Raw genomic sequence first — 26,530 nt, 5'->3', positions numbered from 1 at the left:
GGACTGGGGTTAAACATGTCACGGTTAGTCCAACGTTGGTTGTGCTTTTATGTGTTTAGAACATCATCAGCATCCTGCTTGACATCGTGTCCATGCAGTGTTAACATTTTGTCATTTCACACCGTTTTCCATCATCATTATGTGCCATATTGCGTTTGTCTTGTTTTTTTTCTTGCATCTTAGCAGTCGTGTTCTGATGATCGGTTTGCCGTGATGACTTCGTGCTTGGTGATGGTTATTGTTGTTTTTCCATGTCTCGCTGTCATTTTTGGACAATAAACTCACTTTTTGTTACACCTTTTGTCTCAGCTTGTTCATCGGTTGCACCACGATAAAGCAAAATTTGATTGGGGCCCTTGATTTCTGTCAATTATATTAATTTCTAATACATACATATGCTATAAACTGTTTGCAATGTTTACTTGACCCGACAACACCCAAATTTGTCTTTACCCATGTAAGGTTTTCTGTGTTCCAAATTAGGCACGTTCAGCGACAAGACCAGCATTTGATTTTAACAAAATTCCTAGTTGTAAAATTAAGCAGTAAACTACCACCTTTACTGTCCTCTGGTTTAGTTTGATACGACTGAAGCACCGAATTAAACAGCTGGAAATAAAAACACTTTATTTCATAAAAACAAATGTTGATTGCCAGCAAACATGGTGGAACTACATCTAAATCAAAAGGTGGCAGGGGGTTGACACATATTTACAGGACAGACAAAAAAAAAGTGCTCAAGTTTTAGCAGGATGTAAAAGTTGGTGAGGAGAAATGTTTTCACACCCACTTTTAATCAAAGGAGCCCCAAACATAAAAAAATAAAAAATCTTTGTGGTCACAATTTAGCTTGAACATGCACACCAAATGCTAATTTGTGGCCACAAATTCGTTATAACAAGCATAAATGGCAAATTTGTGGCTATAAAATACTACTTTGTGGCCACAAACTGTGGATAACATGCACAAAATACAAATTTGTGGCCATGAGTAGCTATAATGGTCACACAATATACATACCATCCCTGGACAGTTTGCTAAAGCAAATGAAGTGCACTTTCGCAAGAATCAGAGGACATTTTAGTTTCTAGTGAAGGTGCGCTCCGTTTGCTTAGCCAAACGGCTATTCATGGGTAAACCACAAATTAGTATTTCGTGGCCGCAACATATTTTGTGCGCAAGTTGCATCTAAATTATGACCCAATATCCACCCATCCTCTCATGTCTGAAGCTCCATACTCTTCATTCCCCACATGCTTGTTACTTTTCAGGACTACAAATGACAACTTTTCAATACAGCCCTCAATGATGAGAGCATAACAAGCATGTTCCTCCGTCATGGCACAACATCCCACACTACAGTAGTTTGACCACCGCTACCACCGACACGCACACACACAATGTTCACACTCACCCAAAGAACAGTAAGATTTGAGATGGATGCAAGAGGTTCCTTTACAAAACCTGTCAGCGCTCCCCTCGTCCTGATGATTACGTTTAAAAACGAAGGAAAAAGTGCAGACTTTGACTGTAAAGCTGACTTGCGTAGACTACAGCAGTGGTTCTCAAACTGGGGTCCCCTGGACTACTCAAGGCAAGGTGGAACTTCGGGTTCGCAAATTAGCAATAAATTGGCCGTATGTTTTTAAGTGCCTACCTTGAGGCCAATTAAAAGCTCTGATATGATTGTGAATAATCGCGAGAGGTGTCAGGAAAAGCCAATAAATTAGCAAGTGGCAACGTGCTTTTGTTAAACTCGCTCGTTTGTAGCCATGTTGTAAGTGTAAGCAGTTAGCTAGCAACAGTCGGGAACCAAGTTCCTTTTTTGAACCAGGTGCGTCAAACTATTTGGGTGGCAGCCAGGCCACATACTGTGTGCACCCAGGGCAGACAACGAGGCGCTCTAGTTTGAACTATTCGAAAAGCTGCATTTTTGGGGTTTAGATCTAGCTATCTAGCTAATCGGCAATTGCGCCAGTAACCCCATACAAAGGGGCTTGAGTTTTGAGTCTTTTATGAGTTCTAAGGGTCAGGGTCTGTACAGATTGTATGCCAAAAAGAATTTAGGAAGAAAACAAGTAGACATGGAACCTGCTTTAGTGGGCAACCAAAACAACTTATGGCAGACCAGATGTGGCCAGAGGGCCTTGAGTTTGACACCCTTGTATTAACAGTCTCTAGGTTGTAAGGTTTATGATCAGAGTTACACTGTTTGATTGGTGATAGGATAATAATGGGGTGGTAGGATTATGATGGGGTGATTGAAAAATAACTCTCCCCTGTAAGTGGTCCCTGAACCCAAAAAGCTTGAGAACCCCTGGACTAGAGATTATGAAGAGTCAATGTCAGCGGAGCGCATCAAGCCGAACCTTTTGGAGACGACGGTACATGTGGATGGAAATCTAGAAGAAGAATAACACGTGGATACATGTTGCAAGGCAGAACTACTTCCTCAAACCCTCGGTAGACTTCCTGACCCAAAGACAGACGCTGGAATTTGTCCTCCACGAAGCAAGTCTTCTTTCCCATCCTTTTCCCCCATCTCGGAAGTCCGGAAAGATGAGCGGCTGAACGAGGGGAGCAAAATCAGTCGCAGATGCTTTTGGCTTCTTGGTCGGAAGCTCGTTGAACTCCTCCACGGGGAGATTGGTGATCTTGTGATCGGAGAAGGGGATCCAGAAGCTCTGGTGGAGGCGGAAGCTTGAAGTTTGTGGGGTTCTGCTCCCTGGGGAACTGCAGGTGCTCGGTGAAAGTGACTGCAGACATTTCAGAACCTTCCTCACCGACTCATATTTGCCCTGCAACCGGCCTCCACTCAGCATTCCCTTTTCCCGCCTCAAAAGTCCAGAAGGATGAGTGGTCGAGCAAAGAGCAAGGGGAAAAAAAGGAGCAGCAGCCCTAGTTCTTGGCCAGAAGCTTAATGAACTCCTCCACTAGGAGGTTGATGATCTTGTGTTTGGATCTTGACGATCTCGTTGTCGGCTCTTGATGATTTCAATGTCGGATCTTGATGATTTCAATGATCATGAGGATCCCGATGTTGATGATCCCGATGTTGGATCTTAATCATCTCGTTCTTGGGTCTTAACATGACATCTTGTTATCAGAGAAGTAAATCTTCATGGCTTGGCTTTGTTTCTGCTTCAAGCACTTGCTCTTGAGCTCAGGTGAAGAGGCGGAAGTTTGAAGTTCCGGGTACTCTGTGAAAGTGAATCTCAGACCTTCACAACTTCCCTGGATGACTGCTTTGTCCTCCACGAAGCTACCTCTTTAAAAAGTCTTGCATTCCCTTTTCCCGCCTCAGAAATCCGGAAAGATGAGTGGTCAAGTGAGGGAAAATAACAAGGAGCAGAATGAAAATAGGGCCAAACGAACGCGGGAAGTCAAGCGCAGGCAAGTTGGCGGGCATTGCCTCCATCGCGTGTTCATAAAGTCCCCGACAAGATTGGCCACCTCACTTCTTCTTGTCCTTGGGCTTCTTGTCCGGCCTGGGCCGGTTCTGCTCAGTGCGCGGTACCACCAGAACGCTCCCGTCTGCGGCGTACTGAAGAGCGTATCGACTGGGCGGGTAAGGCCGGCCCTGCTCATCCCGGACTTGGGCGAAAACCTCCTGGCACAGACTCTGCATTTTCTGCTTCATTTGCCGGATACAGCGAAGGAACTCCATCTTTTCCTTGAGCAGCCGGGCTTTGTCGCGCCTTAGCTGGTGCACGCCTTCCTCCAGGTTGATGATGGTGTCCAGCTTGCGCTTGCGACAGTTCTGCGCCGCCATTTTGTTCTTGCCGCGCCGGCGGATGTCTCGGACCAGAGCCAACTGCGCCTCGCTTAGCTGGTGCTTGGCCAGCAGCTCGTTGAACTCCTCCACGGGTAGGTTGACGATCTTCTCGTTGGAGAAGGGGATCTTCATGGCGCGGGCTCGTCGCTCGTCCCGGCTCGAGTGTTTGTCCAGAAGTTCGGATGTTGGAGGAGGAAGCTTGGAGTTCTGCTTCTTCGGGAGCTCTGGATGCTCTGTGAAAGAGGTTCCAAGTGGTAGGTTGTAGGTATGGTTGTGGTTGATTCCTCCTAACTGCGGGAGGCCGTGGAAGTTGTCCTACATGGACAGAAAGGAATGAGAGACAGATAGATAGCAAGACAGATCAGTGTACTTTAGTAATTCATAAAGGCATTTGCTAACCACCTATCCATTTTTATCATGAGGCTAAACTGGAGGCTATCCCAGTCGACGGGATGAGTGGTGGGGGAGACCCTCAACTGTTTATCAGCCAATCACAATTAAATAGTAACCAGTCTATGTTTGTCTACAGGTATATGTGCCTTGACATTAAATGGCAACTTGTCCACTGACACCAAGAAATAAGTGTTGCAAGGAATTGATGATTCAAACTTCCAACAACTGAAATTGGCTGGAGACTAGTCTAGGGTGTACCCCACCTGTCGCCAAAGTCAGCTGGGATTGACTACAGCTTACCCCTGACCCTGATTGAGGACAAGCGCAATATAAAATGAATGATTTGAAACAAAAAGTCAACCTGAAAGCTCATGCGGCACAGCTTGCTGTATTCTGGCTGGTATCCGCCCACGGCTCCTTCCTCAGAGTCGGACGCGGCGGTGCTGTAGCCCACGGCGCCCTCCTCCGAGAAGGTGGCGGAGGTGGACGAAGATGACGAGGATGATGTTTCCGAGCTGCTGGGGGATGCCGGGCTGCGGCTGGAGTCCAGGGACAGGCCCGAGTCCGAGTCCAGCTCTTCCCGCAGCTGCGAGGCCTGAGCGTGGCTGAAGCCCTCCTCCATGGCCAGGTCCAGGAGGCTGATCTCATCCAGCATGGATTCCTCAAGAAGCCCACAAAACGGGTCCACCGGGATGGATGTGCCGGTAACGTTGGCGCCGGTGGCGTTGAGAAGTGGGGGCAGAAATAGTCCAGTGAGATTGGTGGTTCCAAAGGTGGCATTGACATGGCTGGAGTTGCTGGAGGATGCTCGCACTCCGCCGGCCGAATCCAGCTGAGGCGGGAAAACTGGAGGGAACTCCTGGCTGCAACCGGCCAACGAAGCCTGGTGGAGGCTCACGTCCTGGTGGATCGGCGCTGCAGGCACGACTAGTCCAAAGTCAGATGCCAACGTCCTGCTGATGTCAATGCCACATCCTGCGTTGCTGTTATTCACGTCCATTGCCTTCGACACAAAACACCATATTACATTTAGATCATTTTAATGGCACGTTTGTTCAGATTGAACCCAGTATGAGTCTTCCCTCTTTTGAGTACCGAGTATCGATCGATACCTGTTGTACTTTTGATATACTGTATAAAATTTCATTTAATTCAATGACAAAAAAAAAAAAAAAAAAAAGACCTTTCTTTCTAATACAGATGATTCGCAATGTGTCAAACTGCCACAGTATAGCGCCAACTACTGCAGAGGAGGACTTACTCAATTCCATATGTCAGTTCTACTCTAACTCAAGTACAGTAAGTTATTTATCTAATGCCATGTAAATATTGATATGAGGTTCAGGTCTTTTAGCACAAAATATCTCCTCATTGGTTTATCATTATTAACTGGAGCCTTTGAACAAAAGACAAACTACACCCTAGACTGGTTTCCAACCGATGGCAGGTGTTGGAAGTTTGAATCGTCAATGCATGGTTGCGTATGATAAACGTTAAGGTTTGCCTACTTGCAGCTCCATGACGGCCATGATGTCCTGCCACTGCTGCTCCAGGTCCAGCTGAGGCGCCAGGCCCTGTGATGTGGACGGGGCTTCTGCACCGGTGGACACCACTTCGGGTGGTGCGGCCGGGGTGGGAAACTAATAAAATGAAAAAACGTTTCAAGTTAAAAACTATTCTTTCACTGTGTTTTCTTCAGAGAAGCTCACATGGTGGTGTAAAGCCAGCACACATGCACATTAAGTCGCGGTGATTCCAAATGTCAAAGGCATGCTATCTGAAACTGACGTTTATACATATCACATAATCTTCAAAACAAAAATGCCGTTTGATATTGTAATGTTATCATTCATTCCCTAATCCCTCATTTTTGGACTACAAGGTCACATTTTTTTTTGTTACTACTAGGCCTGCACGATATATCGTTTGAACATCGCAATCGCGATGTGCGCATGCGCGATAGTCACATCGCAAGACGTGCAGTGTTTTTTTTTTAGAGCAAACAAACGTTTGTTTTGCTTCATAAAAGCATCAAGCTGCTCAACGCTCTGCACAGCCTGTCTTGCGCTCCCCTCCCTCCTGCTAATCAGTCCCGGCGGCCCCTCCCCGCTCCACGCTCACAGGCTGCTCCTGCTCTGACAACATGAACAGGCGACATGCACATGATGAGGAGAGGGCGGTGGAACTTAGCGGCAGTGGATTTAGTCACCAAAAGAAAGTCAACATCCGTAATATGGAAGTATTTAGACTATAGAAAAAAGATACAGAATTTAAAACACACAAAAAAAAAAAAAAACGTCGTTGCCGCAACACAAGGTAATACAACAGACCTGTCCGACCATTTGAATCGCCATCACAAGCCCCTGTATGACCAGTTCAAACTAGAAGTGGGACACGAAGTGAAACTTCATCTACTCAAAAAACAATTAAGAGACACATTTGCCACTGCCAGCATAACACCTTATGATAAGAAGTCCAAACAGCACCGACAAATCACGGATATACTAACTTTTCACCTGGCGAAATACATGGTGCCATTCAACACCGTAACTAATGATAATAATAATTTAATTTGAAATAATACAAATATTAGTGGTAAGATGTAGGGTTTTTGCATTAGAATAAAACATTAATTAAAGGAGTAGTTCACACCCCAAAATGACTTTACTCATGCCATGGAAACTTGACTACAGTACAATAATTTTTTTTTTTGTATTTGCCACATTCCTAAGACAAAAATTTGATTTGAAAATATTACCCACAATCATTACAACAGGGCACCATATGGTGTAGTTATATAAAAAGCTATATAAAAAGTAGTCCATTTATATGAATACAATTGTGTCATGGTGAGTTAAACAAATTCTTCCCATTCTTCCATTTTTAATATCGCAATCTATTGCAGACCCCCCCCCCAAAAAAATTGCAATGTCAGTTTTTTCCAATATCGTGCAGCCCTAGTTACTGCAGTAATTTGTTTTGTGATTGTCCAGTTTCGTCTAGTTCGGCCGTTCAGTGTGCATCTTGGCTTTACGCGGCCGTCTTTACCTCGGGATCTTCTCCGAAGGGGAACGTGGCCTCCAGCAGCCTCAAGCACTCCTGCAGAGACAGGGAGGTCTGTGAGCCCGCAGCAGGCTGCTGAACAACATGCACACCACAAAGTGGAAAATGAGTGAAAATGTGAGGCGACTGAGATGAACGTGACACAAAAGCTGCAGGGAGTGGAATCGGCTTGAGGACAGAAACCCTGCACCACTGGTACAGATTCTTATAAAAAAACGATTACTACTTGTTAAAATAATAGCACAAACAAAGTTGGTTAAATGTAAGTTTGGTCCAGGACTAAATCACAAGCCAGGAGGTGTCTGTTGTATTGTGCCTGAAAAAGCAAACATGATCATATTTCTCCCTTAAATTGCTGACTTGAGACTCTTTGGTTTTACTTTGCACATATTGATTTATATCTTCAGAGGTGGGCTACTCTTCCCAAGCTGTTTACAATTTCAAACTTGCAGGTGGAGGCATCAAACTTTTTTCGACTTTCATGTACAATAATTTTACATTTATCAAATCAAATAAAGGGAAGCTATTTAACCTGCTGGGGGATGCTCTCGCCCGTCTCGATATCCACAGAGCGAAGCGTCTGGAGGTTAACGTCGTTCCTCCAGCTTTCTCGCTGCTGCTCCTCGTTGTTGTCCTTGCTCTCCTGGGCCGGGCGAGGCTTGTCCTCCTCGTTGTCCTTCTGCCGGCTGCTGTAGTTAAACACCTCCCTGCCGGCGCCCAGGTCAATGTCCTGTCGCCACAGGATGTCAATCAGGTCGATGTCCTGCGATACGAGAGTTACTACACATTTAACAATGCACATATATGTCACATATCGGTGACATATCACCTCATATTCAGACACAGTGGTGCCTTAAGATACAAGATTAATTTATTTATAGACAGTGCTGGTAACTCAAGACATTGTGCTGCATTGAAATGGATGGAAATGCCATCAATCTAGTCCAGCCTCCTAAAAAAATAATAAAAAAATTAAATGATAAAAATAGCACTCTATAATATTGTAGACATTGTGCCGCACCTTCTGGTGTGCCGAAGAAATGCAGATTTATTATAGTATTGTAAATGAGAATGGCTATTATCCAAAAGCAGGCAACGTGATCTTTTAAAGTTCTAGAAGCGTCAATGAGCTTTTGTTCACATTAGTGCACTGGGGTTGGTGAAAGATTTTGGTTTTGTAACCATGTGGGTGGCACGTGGTACTGGATTTCACTTTGATTTATCATTCTTTCCTTTGATCTTTCCTCTGGTCTCCTGACCTTCTGAACTTGACGACTTTGGCGAGACTGAAGTATCCGGTTAAGGTGAAGGGTAATGGGATTTTTATTAGGTTTCAGGTGAATTAATGAGCACAAGTTCACACGCATGTGCACACAAAAAAAAAAAAAAAAAAAAAAGATGATATGTTGAATCGGTACTGCCGAATGAACAATTCTGAGCTCTCGAGAGCAAAAATTGGTGCTATGCTAATGTGACTGTGACCAAAATGGAGTGTTGCTTCCTTGCGGCTCGAGAGAGACTTTGTGTACTGAAATAATGAGTATTCTTATGGCGAAAATATGCTATTAATATTAATCACACGATTTTGAGGCTCTGGGTTCAAATCAGGGCTGTGGCTTATTAACCCAGTGGGGAGCATGCCCACCCATCCAAGCTTCCATGATTGCCCATTGTTGTAAATGTGCCTATGAATGCTTGCTTGTCTCTATTTGCCCTCGTCTAAAAGTCAGCTGGGAAAAACTCGAGCTCACCCGAATGATGAGAAACAGATGAATGGAATATTTCCCAAGTACCTCTTTGCTGAGGTCGTCGTTGTTGTCCTGCCGCTGGTCTCCGTCGGACGCCACTGCCCCGAGGTTGCCGTCGGCTGCGTTGAGGTTGTAGGTGGTCTCAGGCGGCCCCCCTTCACCTCCTCCTGTCCCCCTCATGGCCGGGGCAGCGTCGAGGTCGTTCACGTCCTCGAGGCCGCCCCCATTGTCCAGGGCGATGCTGGCGCTGCCCGCCTGGCCGCTCTCGGCGTCGCGGTGCACCAGCCAAGTGTCGAGCTCTGGGCTGGGCACGGAGAGGCGATCCAGCTGGCGCACCCGGTTCAGCAAGCGGCGGGTGGCGAAAAACTGGTCCAGGTCCACGCTCTTGGGGTGAATGCCATAGCCGTCCAGTGTGTTGCGCAGGTTGTGGAACTGAGTGGGCGTGTAGGCTGAGCTGGGGCCCAGGATGATCTCCCTCAGGGGTGGCAGCTGGCCGCTCAGGTAGGTGTCCACGTCCACCCGCACCCCGATCAGACTCAGAAGGATGGTGAACTGAATCAGGCCCTCTGTGAAGTACTTTTTCAGGTAAAGCATTTCTTTGCAAAAGGAACAAAAAGGTGAAAGTAAAAATAAAAATAAAAACAAAAATGGGGCCTTGAACAGACAAGTACAGGAGAACTAAGCTTCAAAATTAGCCAGGGAGAGTCCAGAGAGAAACGTTTTCAGCTCTGGGGTGGGACCAACGTTTCCAATTGTGTGAGAGTCCACTTTCCTTCTTCATATGATTGTCATCTTCCTGACGAGAGAAACAACCACAGAGCTGTGAGGAGGCAGCAGACATCCCCTCAAAGCTCGGCTACATTTACACATTTGAGGACAGACCGGCAGGACGGCACGCCGCAGACAACTCCCAACAACCTAGCTGTCATTTTTTCCTATTACCGAACCGAGGAGCGGTTTAAGCATCATCCACCCCACCCTTGACGGGACAACAACTTCTTGCGGTGTGGCTGAAGGTGAAAGCTGGCAGAACAGCAGACGAGGTCCCTCCCTCCTCTCCTCTTCTTCCTGGTTGCTAGCTCTTAGCCGCCTTGTATTTTTGAACACGCCTAACCTACGTCAACGTTGTGAACAAACCACTTTCTAAAGTCGTTGCGTCGTGTACGTATTAAGCTCACTTTGATTTTTTTTGTTTTTGTTTTTTTTAAGAAAGTGAAGGCGTCTTCACCGGATTCGACGTTTTAGCATCAAACAATCTCCCTAGCAACAAGTGGTGATTGACGTGACGTGTCAACCATTCGTCGAAGCTCAAACCCGGAAGCGACACGACCGTGCAACCACCAGCAGCCAATGAGAATCGAAGCATGGGCGGGACTAGAAAAGCCTCAAATTCTATTGGAACTCGCAGCTGTCACGCTACGGTTAGCCTCGTCGGGCTACTTTTTGCTGTCAAAATAGCAAATACTCCCCAAACTAGTTGACTGACTAAGTTATTTAAATGTTGAAACACATAAATATTATCCACTTATAAATATTAGCTCTTCACATATGCGATTTGTATTGTCATGACGTCGTTTACTGTGGTCCATGTACCGGCATACGCATTTAAAAGCATTGATTTAATACTTACGTCAAGAAGCTTTTTTTTTGTGTTAAGTCTCCATGTCACAAAGTCCAGGAACGCCGCAATTACAATCCAGCCTGGTCAAAACTTCCGTGTTGCCGTCGTCCCATTTAGCTCATCCCACCCAGCCTTCCCTTGTTGGATGGCCCAGCATGACTTGCAGAATTGCTAGCTGCTCCGGCTAGCGTTAGCCTAGCCGCGGCGCTTGACACCAAAACACGCTTTCACAAGGCGCATGCGTAGAACATTCTAGTCGCCAGCTTTCATCAGCCGACTGAAATTCCCGTCCACGGATTTATAAATACCATCAGGCCATACACGTCACGGGGCAGAACGCTTTCCTTTTAAGAAAAACAGCTGCTACTCTTACTTTCATATGAGTCACATTTTGTGTTGGATTTTCTGTTATTGTTTCACTCAACATGATGTAATTCAGTGCAATATGTTATTGCTCTGGCCTCTTTATGTCATCACCTTATCAAACCTTGATGGTATTTTCTGTCTCAGAATCATGACAAATTAGTTTCATTTTGTTTTGTTAGAATTCTGTTTACACGTTCAGAATTATTGTAGAGCTATTTTGGGCACAGCACACGTGATAGAGGGCAGTAAGTTCCAACCAGCTTATTTGGTCCAAAAATTACTGCAAATAAAGCAAGGTAATTAAGATATTTCGAATGTAAAATATGTGGCTTGGCTCAATAAAGGTTCAGAAACGCAGATATAGTGGTTAGCATATCTCCCAGCGGTTAAGGGTTTGAATCTTGGCTCTGCATTCTCTGGGTGTTGAGTTTTGGGCCCACACAGACTGCTACAGTTTTAGGCTCGACAGAACATACTTGACAAGACTTTTTAACTGAAATAAAACTTTTATTTTGTCCTGATTAAACTCTCTATATGACGACGCCCATCAGGTTGACCGGCCGGTTGTTATAGCGCTTGGAAATGTCAGTTTCAATCTGTAAGAAATAGATTAAATAGTGAACTACAGTGAGCAGCATTTAATTTGATCAATTTCCTCAACATTCACACAAAAATGTGATTACCATTTTTTTCAGCTCCTGCGTGCGTTCTGCCAGCAGGTCGACGCGAGGCTCCAGCCTGGACTGTTCCTCCAATGCTTCCCGCCTCTTCTCCACCATGTTGATGGCCTTCAGCTCCAGAATGTCGGCCTGCTTCATTTTCTGCCTCAGAACTTCGGTCACGCGCTCCACGTACCTGCACACAAGCGCTTATTGTTTAGTTGTGTAGAGAAAACAGCCAAGTTAAGAGCCAGATTAGTTTTGTAGCTAACGTCTATATTTTTTGCAACCCGGCGCCGTACCGCGGCGAGGCCAGGATCATGAAAAGGTGCTGCATCTGGAGCGACGTGAGCCGACCCAGCAGGTCCTGAACCTCCGACAGCATGCCGCCAATGCGCTCGCTGCTCTGGATTTGGATGACGCGCGGCGCCGACTGGAACTGACTCATGGCCACCACGTCGCTCTCTTGGCCCATCTCGGCGAGGCGCTGTCGAAGGAACGCTTCCAGCTGCATAACGACAGGAACAGGGTGCCGTTCTATGGTGGTATTTCCAAACCATTGTTCTGTGGGGTTTTAGTGTGAGGTATGTTGTGGGAAATTATCCAATTGAATGTCAATAAAGTCAAGTCTAATTCTAAGTCTAAGTCTAATTGGTCAGAAAACTATTAGTGAGTAACTTATAAGTAATTTTTTTTTTTTTTTTGGGGCCCAAAACATTAAGCAAAAAATAGGGCCGGCCAAAATGGCCTATTATTTTCCCCTTAAAACGTTATTGAAGCAAAAGGAAATTTCCGACGCTGTGAAAGTACCCCGAATGGACCATTTTGCTTGAGTAGCATTAGCAACTAGCAAGTGTGTAGCGTATGTTATTCTGTTGTCGCTAAGCGTCCTTTAAGATGTTTAATTACACCGCAGTTGGAGTTAACTGTAAAACTAAATACACAACGTCAAGAATTACATCCATTGTATATTTAAATACAAAACATGCTTCGTTTGTATAGCATCGCTAGCCTAGCGCTAACAGTAAGTTAGCAAATGCTAACAGGACGTTAGCATCGACTTCGGGAGTGTTTTTCCTTCAAATAACGAATACCCACAGACAAATCTTGTGGGAACACATACCCACAGATGAGATAACACTACGCAAAGGCACAAATTCTTCCCATTGTGTGAAAAACTAGTTATTTTAATAGAATTTAAAGGGATACTTCACTTATTTAGCCCATTATGGCAATAAAAAGTTAATATTCTGTCTATAATTAATTTGATACTTTCATTACTTTTCATGTACAATTAGTACCTTGAAAAACACATTTTGCAACTTGCTGTCGACTGAAAATGACATCACAAGGGCTCAGGTAACCAATCACAGCTCACCTGTTTTCGAGGTTTGGTCATGTGACATTCACAAGCTGAGCTGTGATTGGTTACCTGAGCCCTTGTGATGTCATTTTCAGTCGACAGCAAGTTGCAAAATGTGTTTTTAAAGGTACTAATTGTACATGAAAAATAATGAAAATATCAAACTTATTATAGGCAAAATATTAATGTTTGACTGCCAAAAATGGCGAAATAAGTAAAGGATCCCTTTAATCACAGCTTTCTTTTGTACTCACTTTAAGTGTGTACGCCATGTATGTACGGCACCACACTGCCCCCAAGAGGCCGAAACGCACCGGAACAGTCAGTACTTTAGTTTATTCTATTCTTATTGTTTTTTATTTTGTCGTTGTCCTTTCAAATTATATTATATTACATTATAAGTTGATATTTTAAGGATTCAAAGACTTTCTTTACTCAAAATTCAAGGATGCAAACATCCAAGGATTTTTTTTTTTTTGTCTTAACGCACATTTCCACACGAAATACAATTCCCGAGGTCCCAGGTTAGCCCAGTAAGTCCCAAGACTTGTGTAAAGATAAAAATACATCAAAGAAAAGGTTAATGCTTCACAGCAGTTGGAAAAAAAACATGTTCTTCATATTCCTGAATATTATGAGATCAAATATTTGAATCAATCAACATTAAAATGTTACCTCCATGAGTTCATCGACGAACTGCCCGCGGGACTGAGCGTTCTCCAGCACGCTTAAGGCATCATTACCTTTGGCCACGCCCTCGGGACCTACGCCGTCATGCAACGTCTTTAACAAATATAAAAATATTCAAGCAAGTCTAATTGCTACGATTGGAAGCTCACTCACAGTCTGTGCCTGCTTGTACGACCTCAATCTCAACGGGAGCGACGTCGCCGTCCTGCTGACAAAACATCACGAGACAAAACGCTCTTTAGAAATTTAGGATTCATCACGTCCACGTTTGCTCATGTTGGTCTTATTGCAAAATAGAATTAAAAAAACAATTCTTATTATTTTAGAGGACTGGACCTCAGGGCTGGGCTCCACACTGATGCCCCAGTCGATCCCGTCCTCCTCTGTGATTTCAGAGCTCGGCTCCTGAGTGCCAAAGTCACCCCAGTCGATCTAGATGACAAAAAACAAACATGCAAATTCACTTGGTTACTTTTTTTTTTTTTTTTTTTTTTTTTTTTTTTTTTTTTTTTTTAAATTATGTGTCAATATTGTATAACTAGAGCTGTCAAAATTAATTGATTAATTGACAACGAATTAATCAATCAACAACAATTTTAATCAAGTAATCATTTGAGCCATTTATTAATTTAAAATAGTGCTGTCACAGTTAAAGCGTTAACTAAGTTAATCACAAAAATGTATCACATTAATCATGCATTAACGCAGATTAATCACATTCATAATTTTGAGCGCAGATGATCCATTTGTGTATAACATTCAGAATATTTATTCGTGTCAAAATATTGGGGTCATTTTTTTAATTTTAAATTATGCAAGTAATTAACAAATTTTTTGTTTAAAAAAAAAAAAAAAAAAAAAAAAAAAAAAAAGGATGAACGTGTTCAGTGGACCAAAAAACAGTAATTGTTCACTGATTTCTGTAGTCCTTCATGAAAGGAGATTGATTATCTTCTGTGTTCAACCATAATAAGACATTTGCAAACATCTGTTTATGTTGGAAAACAATCCCCCCCCCCCCTTTTTTTTTTAACCATATATGAATACAAAGTACAAAATAACCACCAATCACTGGTTAATAAACAGCAATCGGGGGAAAATGCTTTTCTAATACACTTTAATGCAAAATTAAAATGAATCCGATTAGTCGATTGAATAATTGATAGAATATTCAATAGTGGGAAAAACAAGTTGTTTAGTTTTGGTTACTGCATGTCAATATTCTGATTTGAATTGTGCATAGACTATTCACAGTTCACAAGAACATAGTGAGTAAATAATAATAATTGTTGTTACCGTGTCCTCTGCCGGCGCTTCAACAGGCGTCTCCTCCACAAGCGGCCTCTCCACCATCGTGGGAACTTTCCCGGTCCTCCACTCGTAGAAGGTGGCGTTCCCTCTCTTCTGCACGAACGTCAACATCGGAAAAACCGGCTCCGACCTGCCGACAGGCACTCCTCAGCTCAGGAACGGGCAATGAGCATGTTTTTTTTTTTCTTTTGTCTGTGTACTCACCACTCACATACAAAGTTGGTGAAAGCGGTGTAAAGTTGGATTTTCTCTTCAAGCCTGGCGGCGTCCCTCCCCACTCGGTCAAGAACATCTGGTAGATCTTTAACCAGGGCTTGCAGCTCACGAGGAACGTTGTCTCCCTGGGAGAGGTGCAGTATGGCAACCAGAATGTATTCACAGGATTTCACTTTTCCAGAAAAAAAACACAACTACACAGCCACCTACTATTATTTCTGCTCCTACGACGTGAACTCACCTTGATGCCGTACTGCTTGCACGCGGCGTAGTAGTGCTCCTGCAGGTTGGCGGCCGAGCTCTGGCACTCCACCTCCCGCCTGCTCATGTCCTGCTGCAGCTGCTTGGCTTTGGCCAACTGCTTCCTCAGAGCCGGACCCTCGTAGCTCACGTTGCGAATTAGGAGGCTGGCCACCTCGGCTGAAATAAATAAATAAATAAACAAACAAACAAATACTGGGCTAACTTGCTGCCCCTTTTCCAACGTTTTCAAGAGATCTTAAATTGATTTTGCACTCACCTAAATAGATGTTATCTGCCTGGTACAGGCGCACAACCTCTTGCCAGTCCTGCAAGCGCACGACCAAACCGTCAGGAAACTTTTGAAGTCATTTCACAACAGAGAAGACGACCGCAGCAGCAACAGTGGCGGATCTTCTCACCTTCATTCTCTGCGAGGAATATTTGCCAAAGATGTTCTTGGATGACTCTTCCGTCCCCTTCAGGATCTCCACGATTCTCAAGCAGTGGAAGTAGTGAATATCTACGTGTAACAGGGTCAATTAGGCTATTAACGACACGCAACATCAACACCATATGGTGACCATGCATCAAGATTCAAGGCGGATAGACACCTACAGGAGCCTGAGAGGAACTGCTTGATCTCCTCGTTCTCTGGCATGTCCTGCATGGCGGCATTGATCTTCTCTCGGATTTCTAGGACGGCATTCTGCCACTTGAGAGTGCAGTGACGCCGATCTATCAGCCAGTCTGCATACACACATAATCAGGTGTGCAATGGGAAATTATCTAATTTAACATATTTGGTCTGAAAATCGTCAGATGGCAAAAGAAACAACTTGCGTCTACATCATTATATTAGTGTATAACTTTATCCTTTTTTTGTGAACATTTAGTTTGGTGTCATATCAGTTTTTAATCTATGCATTGGTTCAATAAAGGTTTGATAAACTGTTGTACGTGATGACACTGAACGCATCATCGGCTACTTTCCTAAGGTCCATGAAAGCATCGCATTTAGTAACAAAAGATTGTTTTGTAAGTTACCTTACCTAAGAGTTTGCTGGTCTGGATGTCAATTGGGACGTTCTGGATGTTCTGTCGAAGTGAGAAATATTTTTGACAGTTGTAAATGACAACAGCAGGGAAGCAGAAATAAAACTGCATAATTGTCACTTATTGAGCATTAAAACAGCTAGCTAACTCCAACCGAGCGGTATATTTTATCCCTCCTACCTCCATAATGACTGTTCTTCTGCTAAATCCTGGTTTACGGCTTTATTCCATGTTTATTTGAAGGCTTTCTCTGGAGAGGTTCTCATCATCCGGTTTTGACACGTTACGTGAGAGAGGACCAATAGGAGGAGGCGCTGTTAAGTTACCGAAAGAATCCGCCAATCAGAGGTCCTTTTCCTGAAAACGATTCCTTCGATTGGTGAATGGCTGAGGATTTATTTTCGTGTAGAGTTAAGAGCTGTCAATAGAGGGCGACAAATCTTCATCAAGACTTTGTCTTGCCTTTTTATAAGTGTATTTAATAACCACAAATTAGCTCAACTTTTCGATTTTTAGGGCGATTAATTAATAGCGCTATATATATGCTTATAAAACACTTTAGTCCCCAGACACCCCAGATTGTAAAGGACGTTTTTAGAAGTAACGATAAAGCTTTTTTGTTATTGTATCAGTAACCAGGTCTTTATTTTAAATGTACAAATATGGCCTTCCAGGTGTGTTGTTATTGTCTGACCACATCCACACCCAACATAACAGAGTTATCGATTTTGTGTTTTATAGGCTGGATTCTGGTCAATTTCATCAAGGCTGCCTAAAAGAAAAGTTAACTGGGATTGGAAAATGAAGTTGGTGAAATAGTTTCATAGAATACAATAAATTACATTCATTTATACTGCAGATACGCTGGGATTCATGTCTGCTTTTGCAGATGAAGTCTGGTTTCATTGGTGCAGCCATCTTGGAAATAGGAGTTGGCCTGATGAATCAGGACTGCCACCTGTAAGTCAAAATTGGATCTAAATCTTGATTTAGATCAGTATTGATCTGAAAAATGCCTCAGTTTGCTACACGGTTCTGAAGTTAACTTAAAATTGGCAAAAAATTGGACTTAGTTCACTGTAGGCTCAATTCATGCAGTCATTTGAATGTCTGGCAAACTTGCAAAGTGTGCAAAGCCCGCGCACAATTTATGCAAAACACTCTCCATTCACATGCACTTTTGTGTGCGTGCAATCCTGGTTGTGAAACAGTAGGACAAACCAAACACAAAGATGACTTTCTTCCGAGTCCAAATTCCACATTAGGGCCCGAGTGGCGTTTGAGGCCGATAAAGGGAAATTTATGTGCAGTTTTGGAAAGCTGCTCGGCTCTTAGGAATCTCTACGACGTGGACCCAAGGAAGGTCCCACTGAGTCACCGTCACACACGCCTGCACTCAGCTGGGCGGGACCAAGGTGTGTGTGCATGTGTGTGTGTGTCAGGTGGCTGCAGGGTGACAAGGTGAGACTGGTAGAAGAGAGACTTAAAAGAGAGATGCTGCTCACCTGACAGGAAGACCAAAAAAAGAGGGGAAAGGCGCTTTAAGCATGGCAGCACTTAGTCACTTCTGACCACTTTTGCTGTCTTTGTCTTCTTCGGCCAGCAAGGTAGGACAGCTGTCTTGTCTATCTATCTGTCGAGCTCATTAATCAAGCCAGGTGCTGCCGTCATGAAGGTCATAGTTTTCCTTGCACAACAGCTGAATGATCGCATCAAATATCTCTAAATGTCTGTCTCTGTGTCCACTGTATGATTGTAACCATGGCAACCAACTCAACTAATCATAACATGAAGTGATGGCGTGGTAGATCAGTGTTGGCGAGCGGCTTTGGTTGCTGTCAGCTGGTTAGTGATTGGCAAAAAAAAAAAAAAAAGAAAAAAAAAAAGAGGTGCACGGTGTTCCTTTTTTGGTTTTGTCCTGCTGCCGTGATGTGTTGAGGCATGACAGAACACACATGGTAACTTATTCAAAAGTCAACTGCGGTTGGGCCTCCCGTGAGTCAACAGTCAAAGGTCCGACACGCCAGAAGGAAATATGCACATTGTAAAAGTTATTTTCCGGAAGTTAACCAGGATTCCATAAAATGTATTTGATTTATGGGCCTTCTGTGTGTTTGCCAGTAATATTAATTACTGGCCATTTTTTTGCTAGTCAAATCACTGCCTAAGTCGAGTTCAGTTGAAGTTCCATTCGTTTGCATTTAGTAAAAAAAAAAAAAAAAACAGCAATAGCAACGTGCACAAAAATGTCTGACGCAAGAAAAAAAAAAGTGTAACGGAAATTCCCTTTGATATATAACTTCAAATAATAATAATAATAATAATAATAATAATAATAATAAAAATGAATAAATAATTATGTAACTGAACAGAGGGACCTGAAACAAGGTGACAAAAATAGTTAGGAAAACAATTATTAAGTTGAATAATTAAGTCTTAAAAATATCATCAAAATAAATAAACAACTTTGACACAAATTTACTGTATTATGTTATTCCGCTCTACTCCAGGCTTTGTTGACTGTTTATCGCTTGTAAAATTGGCTTCTGAGCGGCGAAAACACACGTGACTTATTGAGGATGGTGCGCAGCCCTCTTAGCAGCCTAAAAAGAAATAAAACATTTACGACTTTCGGAGTCAACACAGCAGATCAAACACGACGCGGGACCTTTGTGCCGACAGGTGTGCTCGTCGCTGATAAGACCGCCGCACATGTTCGCTATTTGCATAGCTGCTCGTATGAAACAGAGAACATACGCACACTCTTTCGCCATAGAACACACACAACACGACACAATCATGCGATAACTTCCTAATCCATCTACAACAAAGGACGGAAGTGGAGAGAGTGGAGTAATGCAGGGAATGGCGTAATGGAGTGTAATGCAGAGAAAGGTAGTGCAAAGTATAGTTTAGTAGATTAGGGTGGAGTAGAGTGCAGTAAAGGAGAATTAAGTGGAGTAACAAGGCCATGAAAAATCAGTTCAGAGTCCTGCCAGAGTCGTTGAAGTTGTCAGGAGACCAGAGGAAGGATCAAAGAAAAGAAAGATGAAACAACGTGAAATCTGACTTTAATCTCAGAATTCTGACATGGAATTCTCACTCTAACTCAGGGGTGTCAAACTCATGTTAGCTCAGGGGCCGCATGGAGGAAAATATATTATCAAGTGGGCCGCATTGGGAAAAATAACCGTATATAACGTAAAAACAATTGCCGTCATTTAAACGCAGATTTTCGTGGACCAGCAGTAAATTACGGAGCTCAACTGTAATCGTATTGTTCCGAAAAGTAACACAAATGCAAATGGAACTAGGCAACACTTTGCCGGTATACATTCCGGATGTGCTAAATCGACCTTTTTTTACATATATATTGTTCCCAGAATGCATTGCGTGGCGCAGTTAAATGATGTTATAAGGACGTTATATCTATTTGTGTTACCAGTAATTGAATTTGTCTCGGATTTAACATGTTTATGTTGGTGTATAATGACAACAAAAATATGATAATAATAGTAATAATAATAATTAAACAAACCATAGTTTAAGTTGCGTGTAAAATAATCACATCCAGGACGACGATTCCCCGTACAAGTTGCATTGCTCATCTGAGAACTGCTTGTGAAATTGCAAATCTCTATGTTTTGATTGTGGTCGGCTGATTAATTAGTTAAACATTACAATTTTTGTTTTTTTGTTTTTTTTATTTACAAAATCATCTCGCGGGCCGGATTAAACCCATTTGCGGGCCTGATCCGGCCCGCGGGCCTTATGTTTGACACCCCTGCTCTAACTCATTCAATGCCAGCCCAGTTCAAATGAATCGTTTGACGTCTATAGCCGTCAATGGCAGTCAATGAGTTAAAGTCGGAATTCTGACTTTAAAGTCAGAAGTCTGACAATCAAGTCAGAATCCTGACAACCTTTTTTTCCTCTCTCTTCACTGGCCCTAATCCTCTTCCGCAGATTTTAGTACAGTAGAGCAGAGTGCAGTAAAGCAGAGTAAAGTGACGGATGTAATACAGGAAAAAGTAGTACCGAGATATGAGTTGAGTAGTGCAGAGTATTTGGAAGGTAGAGTAGAGTAGTGCACAGCAAAGTAGTGTAAAGATTTGTTTACATCAGAATAGAGTACAGTAGACAGAATATAGTAGTGTAAATGAGAGTAAACTGGATTGATGCAAGACAAGGTGGTGCAAAAAAAAGTGGAGTATCAGACTGTCAACTTTAATAGAGTATTGCAGAGTATAGTGAAGTCAGTGAAGTAGAATCTAGAGTAGATAGAGTGGAGTAAAGCAGTCATTAGAGTAGATTACAAACTCATTGCCCACATCTCATTACTGAGTAATGTATAGTGGAGTAGCACAGTGAACGGATGTGAGTAAAGTGGAGTACGTAGGACATGAAAGTTCCTAGAGTTGAGTATGTTAGAGTAGAGTCAAGTTGAGCGGTTCAAAGCGAGGTCAAGCAAACGTTAGAAACGTCAGATAAGTGCGGTTTAGTGTTACTTCATCGAAGGTGTTTGTCTGACATCACGTCAGCTCACATACTTGTAGACACAAGATACTCAATCATTAAATTATTCATTCATTCATCAGCGGAGAGCCAAGAGTCAGATGGCCCTCCACACACACAACCCTGATGACTTGCTGCGTGTCCCCTAGGTCTCGCGTCTGTCCCGCCGCCGTCATGTCTGACCCCAGCTGGTGGAAGCTCACCTTCTCCCGCAAGAAGAAGTCCGAGTCCAAGGTCCTGTACGAGATCCCGGCGGAGTTGGGTAGCAACACCAAAGAAGCTGGAGGCGGCGGGTCCGTTCCAGAAGTGGCCGAGTTCAGCGCCAAGCTGGAGAAGATCGTAGACAAGTCGGCCACTAAGGGGCGCCACGTGAAGGTGTCCCACTCCGGACGCTTCAAGGAGAAGAAGAAGGTCCGAGCCACGCTGGCGGAGAACCCGGAACTGTATGGGGAGCAGAATCTGGCTGAGCAGAACCACAAGATGTGACAAGTAGCACATAATGACTGAAAATCTGTGGACGAACATTGCAGACACCAATAGAACCTTCACGTGCACCAGTCAATGTGGATATTTTAATATTCTAATGTGGGTGTTTTATTATGATAAACTTTCATCACTACACAATCAGTACTAAAGTGGAGTAACCAAAGCGGAGAAACATCTACAATTGTTGTACATATAAAACAAGACTATTGGATATGTGGATTTTCTTTTTGATACATCCAACAAAAACGTGTTCATGTGTAAAAACGCCTCTTCGTTATTTGTGCTTATTTCACATTTTCAAACACAACTGTCCTTGTAAAAAGTCTCCTCATGCAAGCCTCACGCGTCGCTGCCTCTGTTGCCATGGCGATGGTAAGCAGACACTGGTCAGTCGATCATGAACCAGCTCGTCATATAAGGTAGAGCTATACACTGACACCAACTGGCCACACTCACTGCATAAAAACCGTCACAAAAATGAGAATTAAAAAAATAAATACATCTGCGAAAATGAAGCAAAAATAAGTGCAGTACAACTGAGGGAATTTTTTCTTTTTTTTTTTTTTTATTACCGGTCTTTCCAGTGTTGTATGGTCAGCACATGTACAGTAATTTATATATATATATATATATATATATACATTAGGGGTGTAAAAATAATAATAATAATTATTCGACGATATATCGCGATACTACATCGCGCGATTCTCGAATCGATTCAATAATCGGCAGAATCGATTTTTTTTTTTTTTTTTTTTTTTTAAGGATTCACACCTTGAGCATGGAAGAATGTTATATGAACGGAACATTAAGCCTTAATATTTTATTTTAATGCTGTTCAAACATGAAACAGATTACAACCTCTATAAGACTGAAATTTCAGATAAATAAATAATACATTTTCATATAAATCTTACACTCTACAAGCGTACTGATTAGTATTTTCTAAATTTGAATGAAAAAAAATCGCAACAATCGACTTATAAATTCGTATCGGGATTAATCGGTATCGAATCGAATCGTGACCTGTGAATCGTGATACGAATCGAATCGTCAGGTACTAGGCAATTCACACCCCTAATATACATATATATATATATATATATATATACACATATTACACCACAATAAGGTAATATTGTGCTCCATTTTAATACTGCTGTAAAGTGTAATTTAATGTTCAATTCAAGAATACAAACTGTCAAGAAAATATATTATTTGAGGTGTACAACTACAATGCAGTTTCCTAATTTTACTTTTAAACATTCAACAGCTACAAAAAAAGAAGAAGAAGAAGAAGAAAAAAAAGAAAATACACAAACAGTACAAAACTTTACAGTAATATTGTCATCTCACATTGCAATGAGGCTTTTAGGTAAATACGGTTTAAAAGGATTTATTCTAATCAATTTGAAAAAAACGCCAACATTTCTCATTTAAGGAAGGAACTGGAGTTGTATTAGCAAAGAAATACAAATCATTGAAACTTTACATTAGTTTGTCGCACTTTGTGTTGGCATCTATAAAGATGCATTTGGGCCACATGGAAAAGAAAAAAAAACAGCTTTAGAATTAGGAGAAAAAAAATGGTAATATTAAAAAAAAAATGTTAAGAGCAAAATCTGAATTTTTCTAACCTTAAATTGCAGGTTTACAAGAATTCCATCGGCCAGTACAAGAATATATTCAAAATACTACAGGAAAAAAAAAAGAAAATAAACTCCAAGCAATATGAGGAGCGCTTAAATTCATATAGCAAAAACTGTAGTTAAAAAAAAAATGATTGTGAAGAAAATTTACTTGACAATAACATTAATTTTACAAGAAAATAATAAAGAACAATTCAAAATACTACCATTTATGTACCTGCATTTAATTAAGCTACACTACATTGTGGTAACATTACAACTTTTTTTCTGATAAATGTTACTTCTTAGTTTTTGTTTTTTTTCTGTGTGGCCCCAATACTGGCATCTCTGTAATTGTGTTAAATGCAATTTACTGTACAGAATTACAAAAACAAAAAACAAAACAAAACATCATTTAGATTTACATTTTAAATTAACTGCAGCTGTTTATCTAGCAAACAAAAGTTCACGCACAAAAAAAAACCAACAAGGCACAATGACCATTTCTGAGGCATTATCAACATATCAAATACATAAAATAGACCCCTGCTGCCCATATTTACCATAAGTAAATAATCTTCACAAAACAAATGACTGTCCACATCAAGGCTCGCGTCCCTTTTCTCAGAATATTAAGTACCGTAAACAAGTCACTTTAAGATAATAGAAAGTGGTAATTGTAACACATTCACATTTAAAAACACAATCTTGGCAAGAACTAACAACAAAATGTAACTAAGCAATAAGAGTTGATCATATTTGATCCACTACACCAAGTAAGAATGCAAGGAAAGAAATGCTATTCAATGCAGAGAACTTCCATTCAATTCAATTAATTAAACAAACAAACAAACAAACAAAAAAAACCCAAAGGCCCTGCTCCTTCTAAAGCGCTATGTTAGCATAGGAGAAGCTACGTCAGTGTAGAGACGGCGGGCCTGATTGCAAACAGCAATTGAAGTGATTGAAAATTCCATTAGCGGTGAAGGAACGCGCGGAGTATCCCAATGTTGTAATGCTAATGTTGAAGCTAACTTGCATCTTCATCAGCTCGAAAGTTAGATATAATGTTGGAAGCTAACTTTGGAAACCAACGTTCGCCTTCATTATCTCTAAAATTAGAGGTAAAGTTGGAAGCTAACTACAGAGGCTAACATTGAAATAAGCTAAATGAGGAAGCTAACATTGGGGGTACGTTGATGCTAACGTTCGAGTAACGCTAGAAGCTAATGTTGGTGCTAACGTTGAAGGGAAATTTTACAAGCTATTGTTGGAGCTAACATCCATAGCTAAAATTGGAGGCAACATTCCCGTTTTCTCAGACTTCAGATTTCAAATTAAACGTCGTTAGAACTATCTATAGGAAATGAAATGCAGGGGCAATTGTGTACATGTACATTTACTATACGGTTTTCACAGTCATAAAGTGGCCCACTAAAGGCTTGAAACAAAGGAGATCGTGACAACACTGGTTTAAACTATCAATATAAGCAACTATAAACATTTTCTACAGTTCACAAATTTTTATGGTGGGCCTTGGCTCCTTTCCCCTGCCAATAGCCAAGGGTACACTAGACTACACAAAGTAAGAATTCAAAAAAAGGAAAGGCTTCATTTACTTAAAAGATAAATCCACAATAATATTAAAAGAAAAGAAGATATTTCTCTCAAGTATTACCATTTAACTCCCAACCTACCACCCCCTCCCTTTAGTACCTCTTTCCTTTTTCATAGTACGTAGCAACCAGCACCGTTCATAAACAATTTTCTTTGTAAAAAAATATGTTCTAAAATAGCTCATTTTCATCAGCGCTCCCTTTTCAAACACAAACACTCACGGCCACATCAGGACAACCCTCGGATTATTCCTGGACTATAGATCTGAGAGACCCTCCCCGTGCTCGCTCAGCTCCATGGTGGCGTAGTCCAGAGGACGCCTGAGAGCAGAAACAGACTTAAAAAAAATAAATAAATATCCACGCACAATTTTATACAAGAAATATATGAATTATATAAATAAGAATACATGCCTCCTTTTGAAGAAATACGTGACAAGAGCTGCTCCAAGTGCGAGTAGGAGGAGCACCGCGACTACCAGACCAATCTGTAAACCAAGGCTGGACCCTTGGACACAATCAAATTAAACAAAACAAAAAACATTTATATATAATGTACAGTGAATATGAGTCTAAGTCTACACACACCCTTCAAATGCCAGGATTGTGTAATGTAGAACAGTTTTCCACCATTAATGTGACCTATAACCTTTAACAAAAATCTCTTTGAGAAGGGGAAGTAAAAATAAACATCTAACATAATGTGGTTGCAAAAGTGCGCACACCCTCTTTTAATTTGTAATGTGGCCATGAACAGAATTGTCACGTGACTACAACAATAATAATAATAATGCTTCCGTAAAGACTTTACTGACCTGTACTGGTGCGCCGGTCTGTGGTGGGGGCGGAGCAAACATCTGCATGCTGGTTCACTGGGGACGTCTGGTTGATGAGAGCCCTCTGGTGGTCCGAGAAGGCCCAAATGTTTCCCCATACGCGCAACCAGCCAGACTCACACGAGAAATTGGCCCCTTGAACAAATTACAATATAATGAAGCTTGTTGTGAAGCACATACAATGTTACCGCCACTTTCAAGCTGCCCGACTTGTGAATTTTTTGAGAGAACTTCATCTGTCTGATTTTTTTGTCAAATCATAAAATCTTTTCTGAACTCATTCACTCCCAGCCATTTTCACTGACGCAACCTACTTCGTTCCTGCCTGTTTTACTAGATTTTGAAAGATTTTGCAAGGCCCACAGAATATTGTGTTCTATTGCTATAAAAACATGGAACCTACCAAAAGAAATATGATAGTTTCTTCTTTCAACAGGAATAAAACAAAGTATTTTATTATTGGTTTCCGTTTTGCAGCAATTAGCATTAGAATATAGCTAAGTTTTATCATTATTCGGCTCCGTCTGATCTCTTATACTCTGCTGCCACCCGCTGGCCGTTTTTGTAATAAACCACCATTGCTTTAAGCCACCTCTTCATGTCAGAAGCTGCATCAAAACCTTCTGTATGGTCTTGCATAAAAAAACAACAAAAACAACAACAAAACGTATAAATACGTTTTTGGGAGTGAAAGACAAACTATTAAAAAAAAACATATTTACATGTTTTTGGGTTTGAATGAGTTAAATATAAATCAATTCATTTGACAGTACCATGGAGCGATAAAGTGGATATTCCACAGAGACACTTCTGCTCCAGATAGTGGGCCACTTGTACAATCCTCCTGACCAGAATCCGACCACCAGTGCAGTCTGCAAACGTCCCACAAAGATCACATATTATTATTTACAATTATCAATCCATTCTAAAGCTAGCTATCAAAAAAAT

The 26,530-nt window shown here is 41.8% G+C and overlaps 4 protein-coding genes across 19 annotated transcripts in view; 1 reads left to right on the top strand and 3 right to left on the bottom strand.

The window, feature by feature from the left end:
- Positions 1-601: 601 nt before the first annotated feature.
- On the bottom strand, positions 602-10,875 carry nfe2l1b (nfe2 like bZIP transcription factor 1b). Of its 4 annotated transcripts, none has more exons than XM_077503338.1 (7): positions 10,610-10,875; positions 9,025-9,775; positions 7,764-7,961; positions 7,217-7,306; positions 5,677-5,808; positions 4,530-5,171; positions 602-4,090 (listed from the first exon to the last, which is right to left on the bottom strand). In XM_077503338.1, exons 2-7 carry the CDS (start codon positions 9,571-9,573, stop codon positions 3,455-3,457), a joined length of 2,247 nt encoding a protein of 748 aa, XP_077359464.1. In that variant the 5' UTR covers positions 9,574-9,775; positions 10,610-10,875; the 3' UTR covers positions 602-3,454. The 4 variants fall into 4 exon arrangements, with proteins under 4 accessions (XP_077359464.1, XP_077359463.1, XP_077359462.1 ...); XM_077503337.1 differs by having other exon boundaries at positions 7,217-7,303; positions 7,764-7,994; positions 10,610-10,872; XM_077503336.1 differs by having other exon boundaries at positions 7,764-7,994; positions 10,610-10,871.
- Positions 10,876-11,452: 577 nt separating this feature from the next.
- Positions 11,453-17,462, bottom strand: cdk5rap3 (CDK5 regulatory subunit associated protein 3). The gene is made up of 15 exons (XM_077503341.1): positions 17,344-17,462; positions 16,682-16,858; positions 16,498-16,543; positions 16,064-16,195; positions 15,868-15,968; positions 15,726-15,774; positions 15,447-15,625; positions 15,194-15,330; positions 14,975-15,119; positions 14,015-14,110; positions 13,832-13,883; positions 13,664-13,752; positions 11,928-12,133; positions 11,650-11,821; positions 11,453-11,562 (listed from the first exon to the last, which is right to left on the bottom strand). The coding sequence occupies exons 2-15, from the start codon at positions 16,685-16,687 to the stop codon at positions 11,497-11,499; spliced, it is 1,476 nt and encodes a 491-aa protein (XP_077359467.1). The 5' UTR covers positions 16,688-16,858; positions 17,344-17,462; the 3' UTR covers positions 11,453-11,496.
- On the top strand, positions 16,466-22,064 carry LOC144005274 (proline-rich protein 15-like protein A). 8 transcript variants are annotated; one of them, XM_077503349.1, is made up of 4 exons: positions 16,466-16,483; positions 17,243-17,307; positions 17,391-17,461; positions 21,166-22,064. In XM_077503349.1, exons 3-4 carry the CDS (start codon positions 17,391-17,393, stop codon positions 21,500-21,502), a joined length of 408 nt encoding a protein of 135 aa, XP_077359475.1. In that variant the 5' UTR covers positions 16,466-16,483; positions 17,243-17,307; the 3' UTR covers positions 21,503-22,064. The 8 variants fall into 8 exon arrangements, with proteins under 8 accessions (XP_077359475.1, XP_077359476.1, XP_077359474.1 ...); XM_077503350.1 differs by lacking the exon at positions 16,466-16,483 and adding an exon at positions 17,085-17,101; XM_077503348.1 differs by lacking the exon at positions 16,466-16,483 and adding an exon at positions 17,155-17,175.
- Positions 20,744-26,530, bottom strand: part of LOC144005269 (uncharacterized) — a 32,254-nt gene continuing 26,467 nt past the window's right edge. For 4 of the 6 annotated variants that reach the window (XM_077503331.1, XM_077503332.1, XM_077503330.1 and 1 more), the window contains 4 exons: positions 26,356-26,454; positions 25,562-25,717; positions 25,161-25,254; positions 22,883-25,067 (listed from right to left, as the gene is read on the bottom strand). In XM_077503331.1, coding sequence (XP_077359457.1) covers positions 25,004-25,067; positions 25,161-25,254; positions 25,562-25,717; positions 26,356-26,454 — 413 coding nt within the window. In that variant the 3' untranslated portion in view covers positions 22,883-25,003. Of the gene's footprint in view, positions 21,958-22,882; positions 25,085-25,160; positions 25,255-25,561; positions 25,718-26,355; positions 26,455-26,530 lie in introns of those variants that run through there. The other 2 variants (XM_077503333.1, XM_077503334.1) reach the window with 2 other exon arrangements.

The sequence above is a fragment of the Festucalex cinctus genome, chromosome 17, assembly GCF_051991245.1.
Source record: "Festucalex cinctus isolate MCC-2025b chromosome 17, RoL_Fcin_1.0, whole genome shotgun sequence".
Taxonomy (NCBI): Eukaryota; Metazoa; Chordata; class Actinopteri; order Syngnathiformes; family Syngnathidae; genus Festucalex; species Festucalex cinctus.
Note: the sequence above shows the minus strand (reverse complement) of the source record. Positions and strands in the feature narration are given on the sequence as shown.

What these genes read in the sequence shown, in the direction of transcription:
- nfe2l1b (XM_077503336.1), bottom strand. Translation starts at nt 9,573, where the DNA reads ATGCTTTACCTGAAAAAGTACTTCACAGAGGGCCTGATTCAGTTCACC. An exon ending in CCTTCGGAGAAGATCCCGAG is followed by an intron (nt 5,809 to 7,216) that starts GTAAAGACGGCC and finishes TCATTTTATTAG; the next exon opens with TTTCCCACCCCGGCCGCACC. An exon ending in TGGCCGTCATGGAGCTGCAA is followed by an intron (nt 5,172 to 5,676) that starts GTAGGCAAACCT and finishes TTTGTGTCGAAG; the next exon opens with GCAATGGACGTGAATAACAG.
- LOC144005274 (XM_077503349.1), top strand. Translation starts at nt 17,391, where the DNA reads ATGAAGTCTGGTTTCATTGGTGCAGCCATCTTGGAAATAGGAGTTGGC. An exon ending in ATGAATCAGGACTGCCACCT is followed by an intron (nt 17,462 to 21,165) that starts GTAAGTCAAAAT and finishes CGTGTCCCCTAG; the next exon opens with GTCTCGCGTCTGTCCCGCCG.
- cdk5rap3 (XM_077503341.1), bottom strand. An exon ending in GCAGTTCCTCTCAGGCTCCT is followed by an intron (nt 15,969 to 16,063) that starts GTAGGTGTCTAT and finishes TGTTACACGTAG; the next exon opens with ATATTCACTACTTCCACTGC. An exon ending in TCGTCGATGAACTCATGGAG is followed by an intron (nt 12,134 to 13,663) that starts GTAACATTTTAA and finishes GTCGTTATGCAG; the next exon opens with CTGGAAGCGTTCCTTCGACA.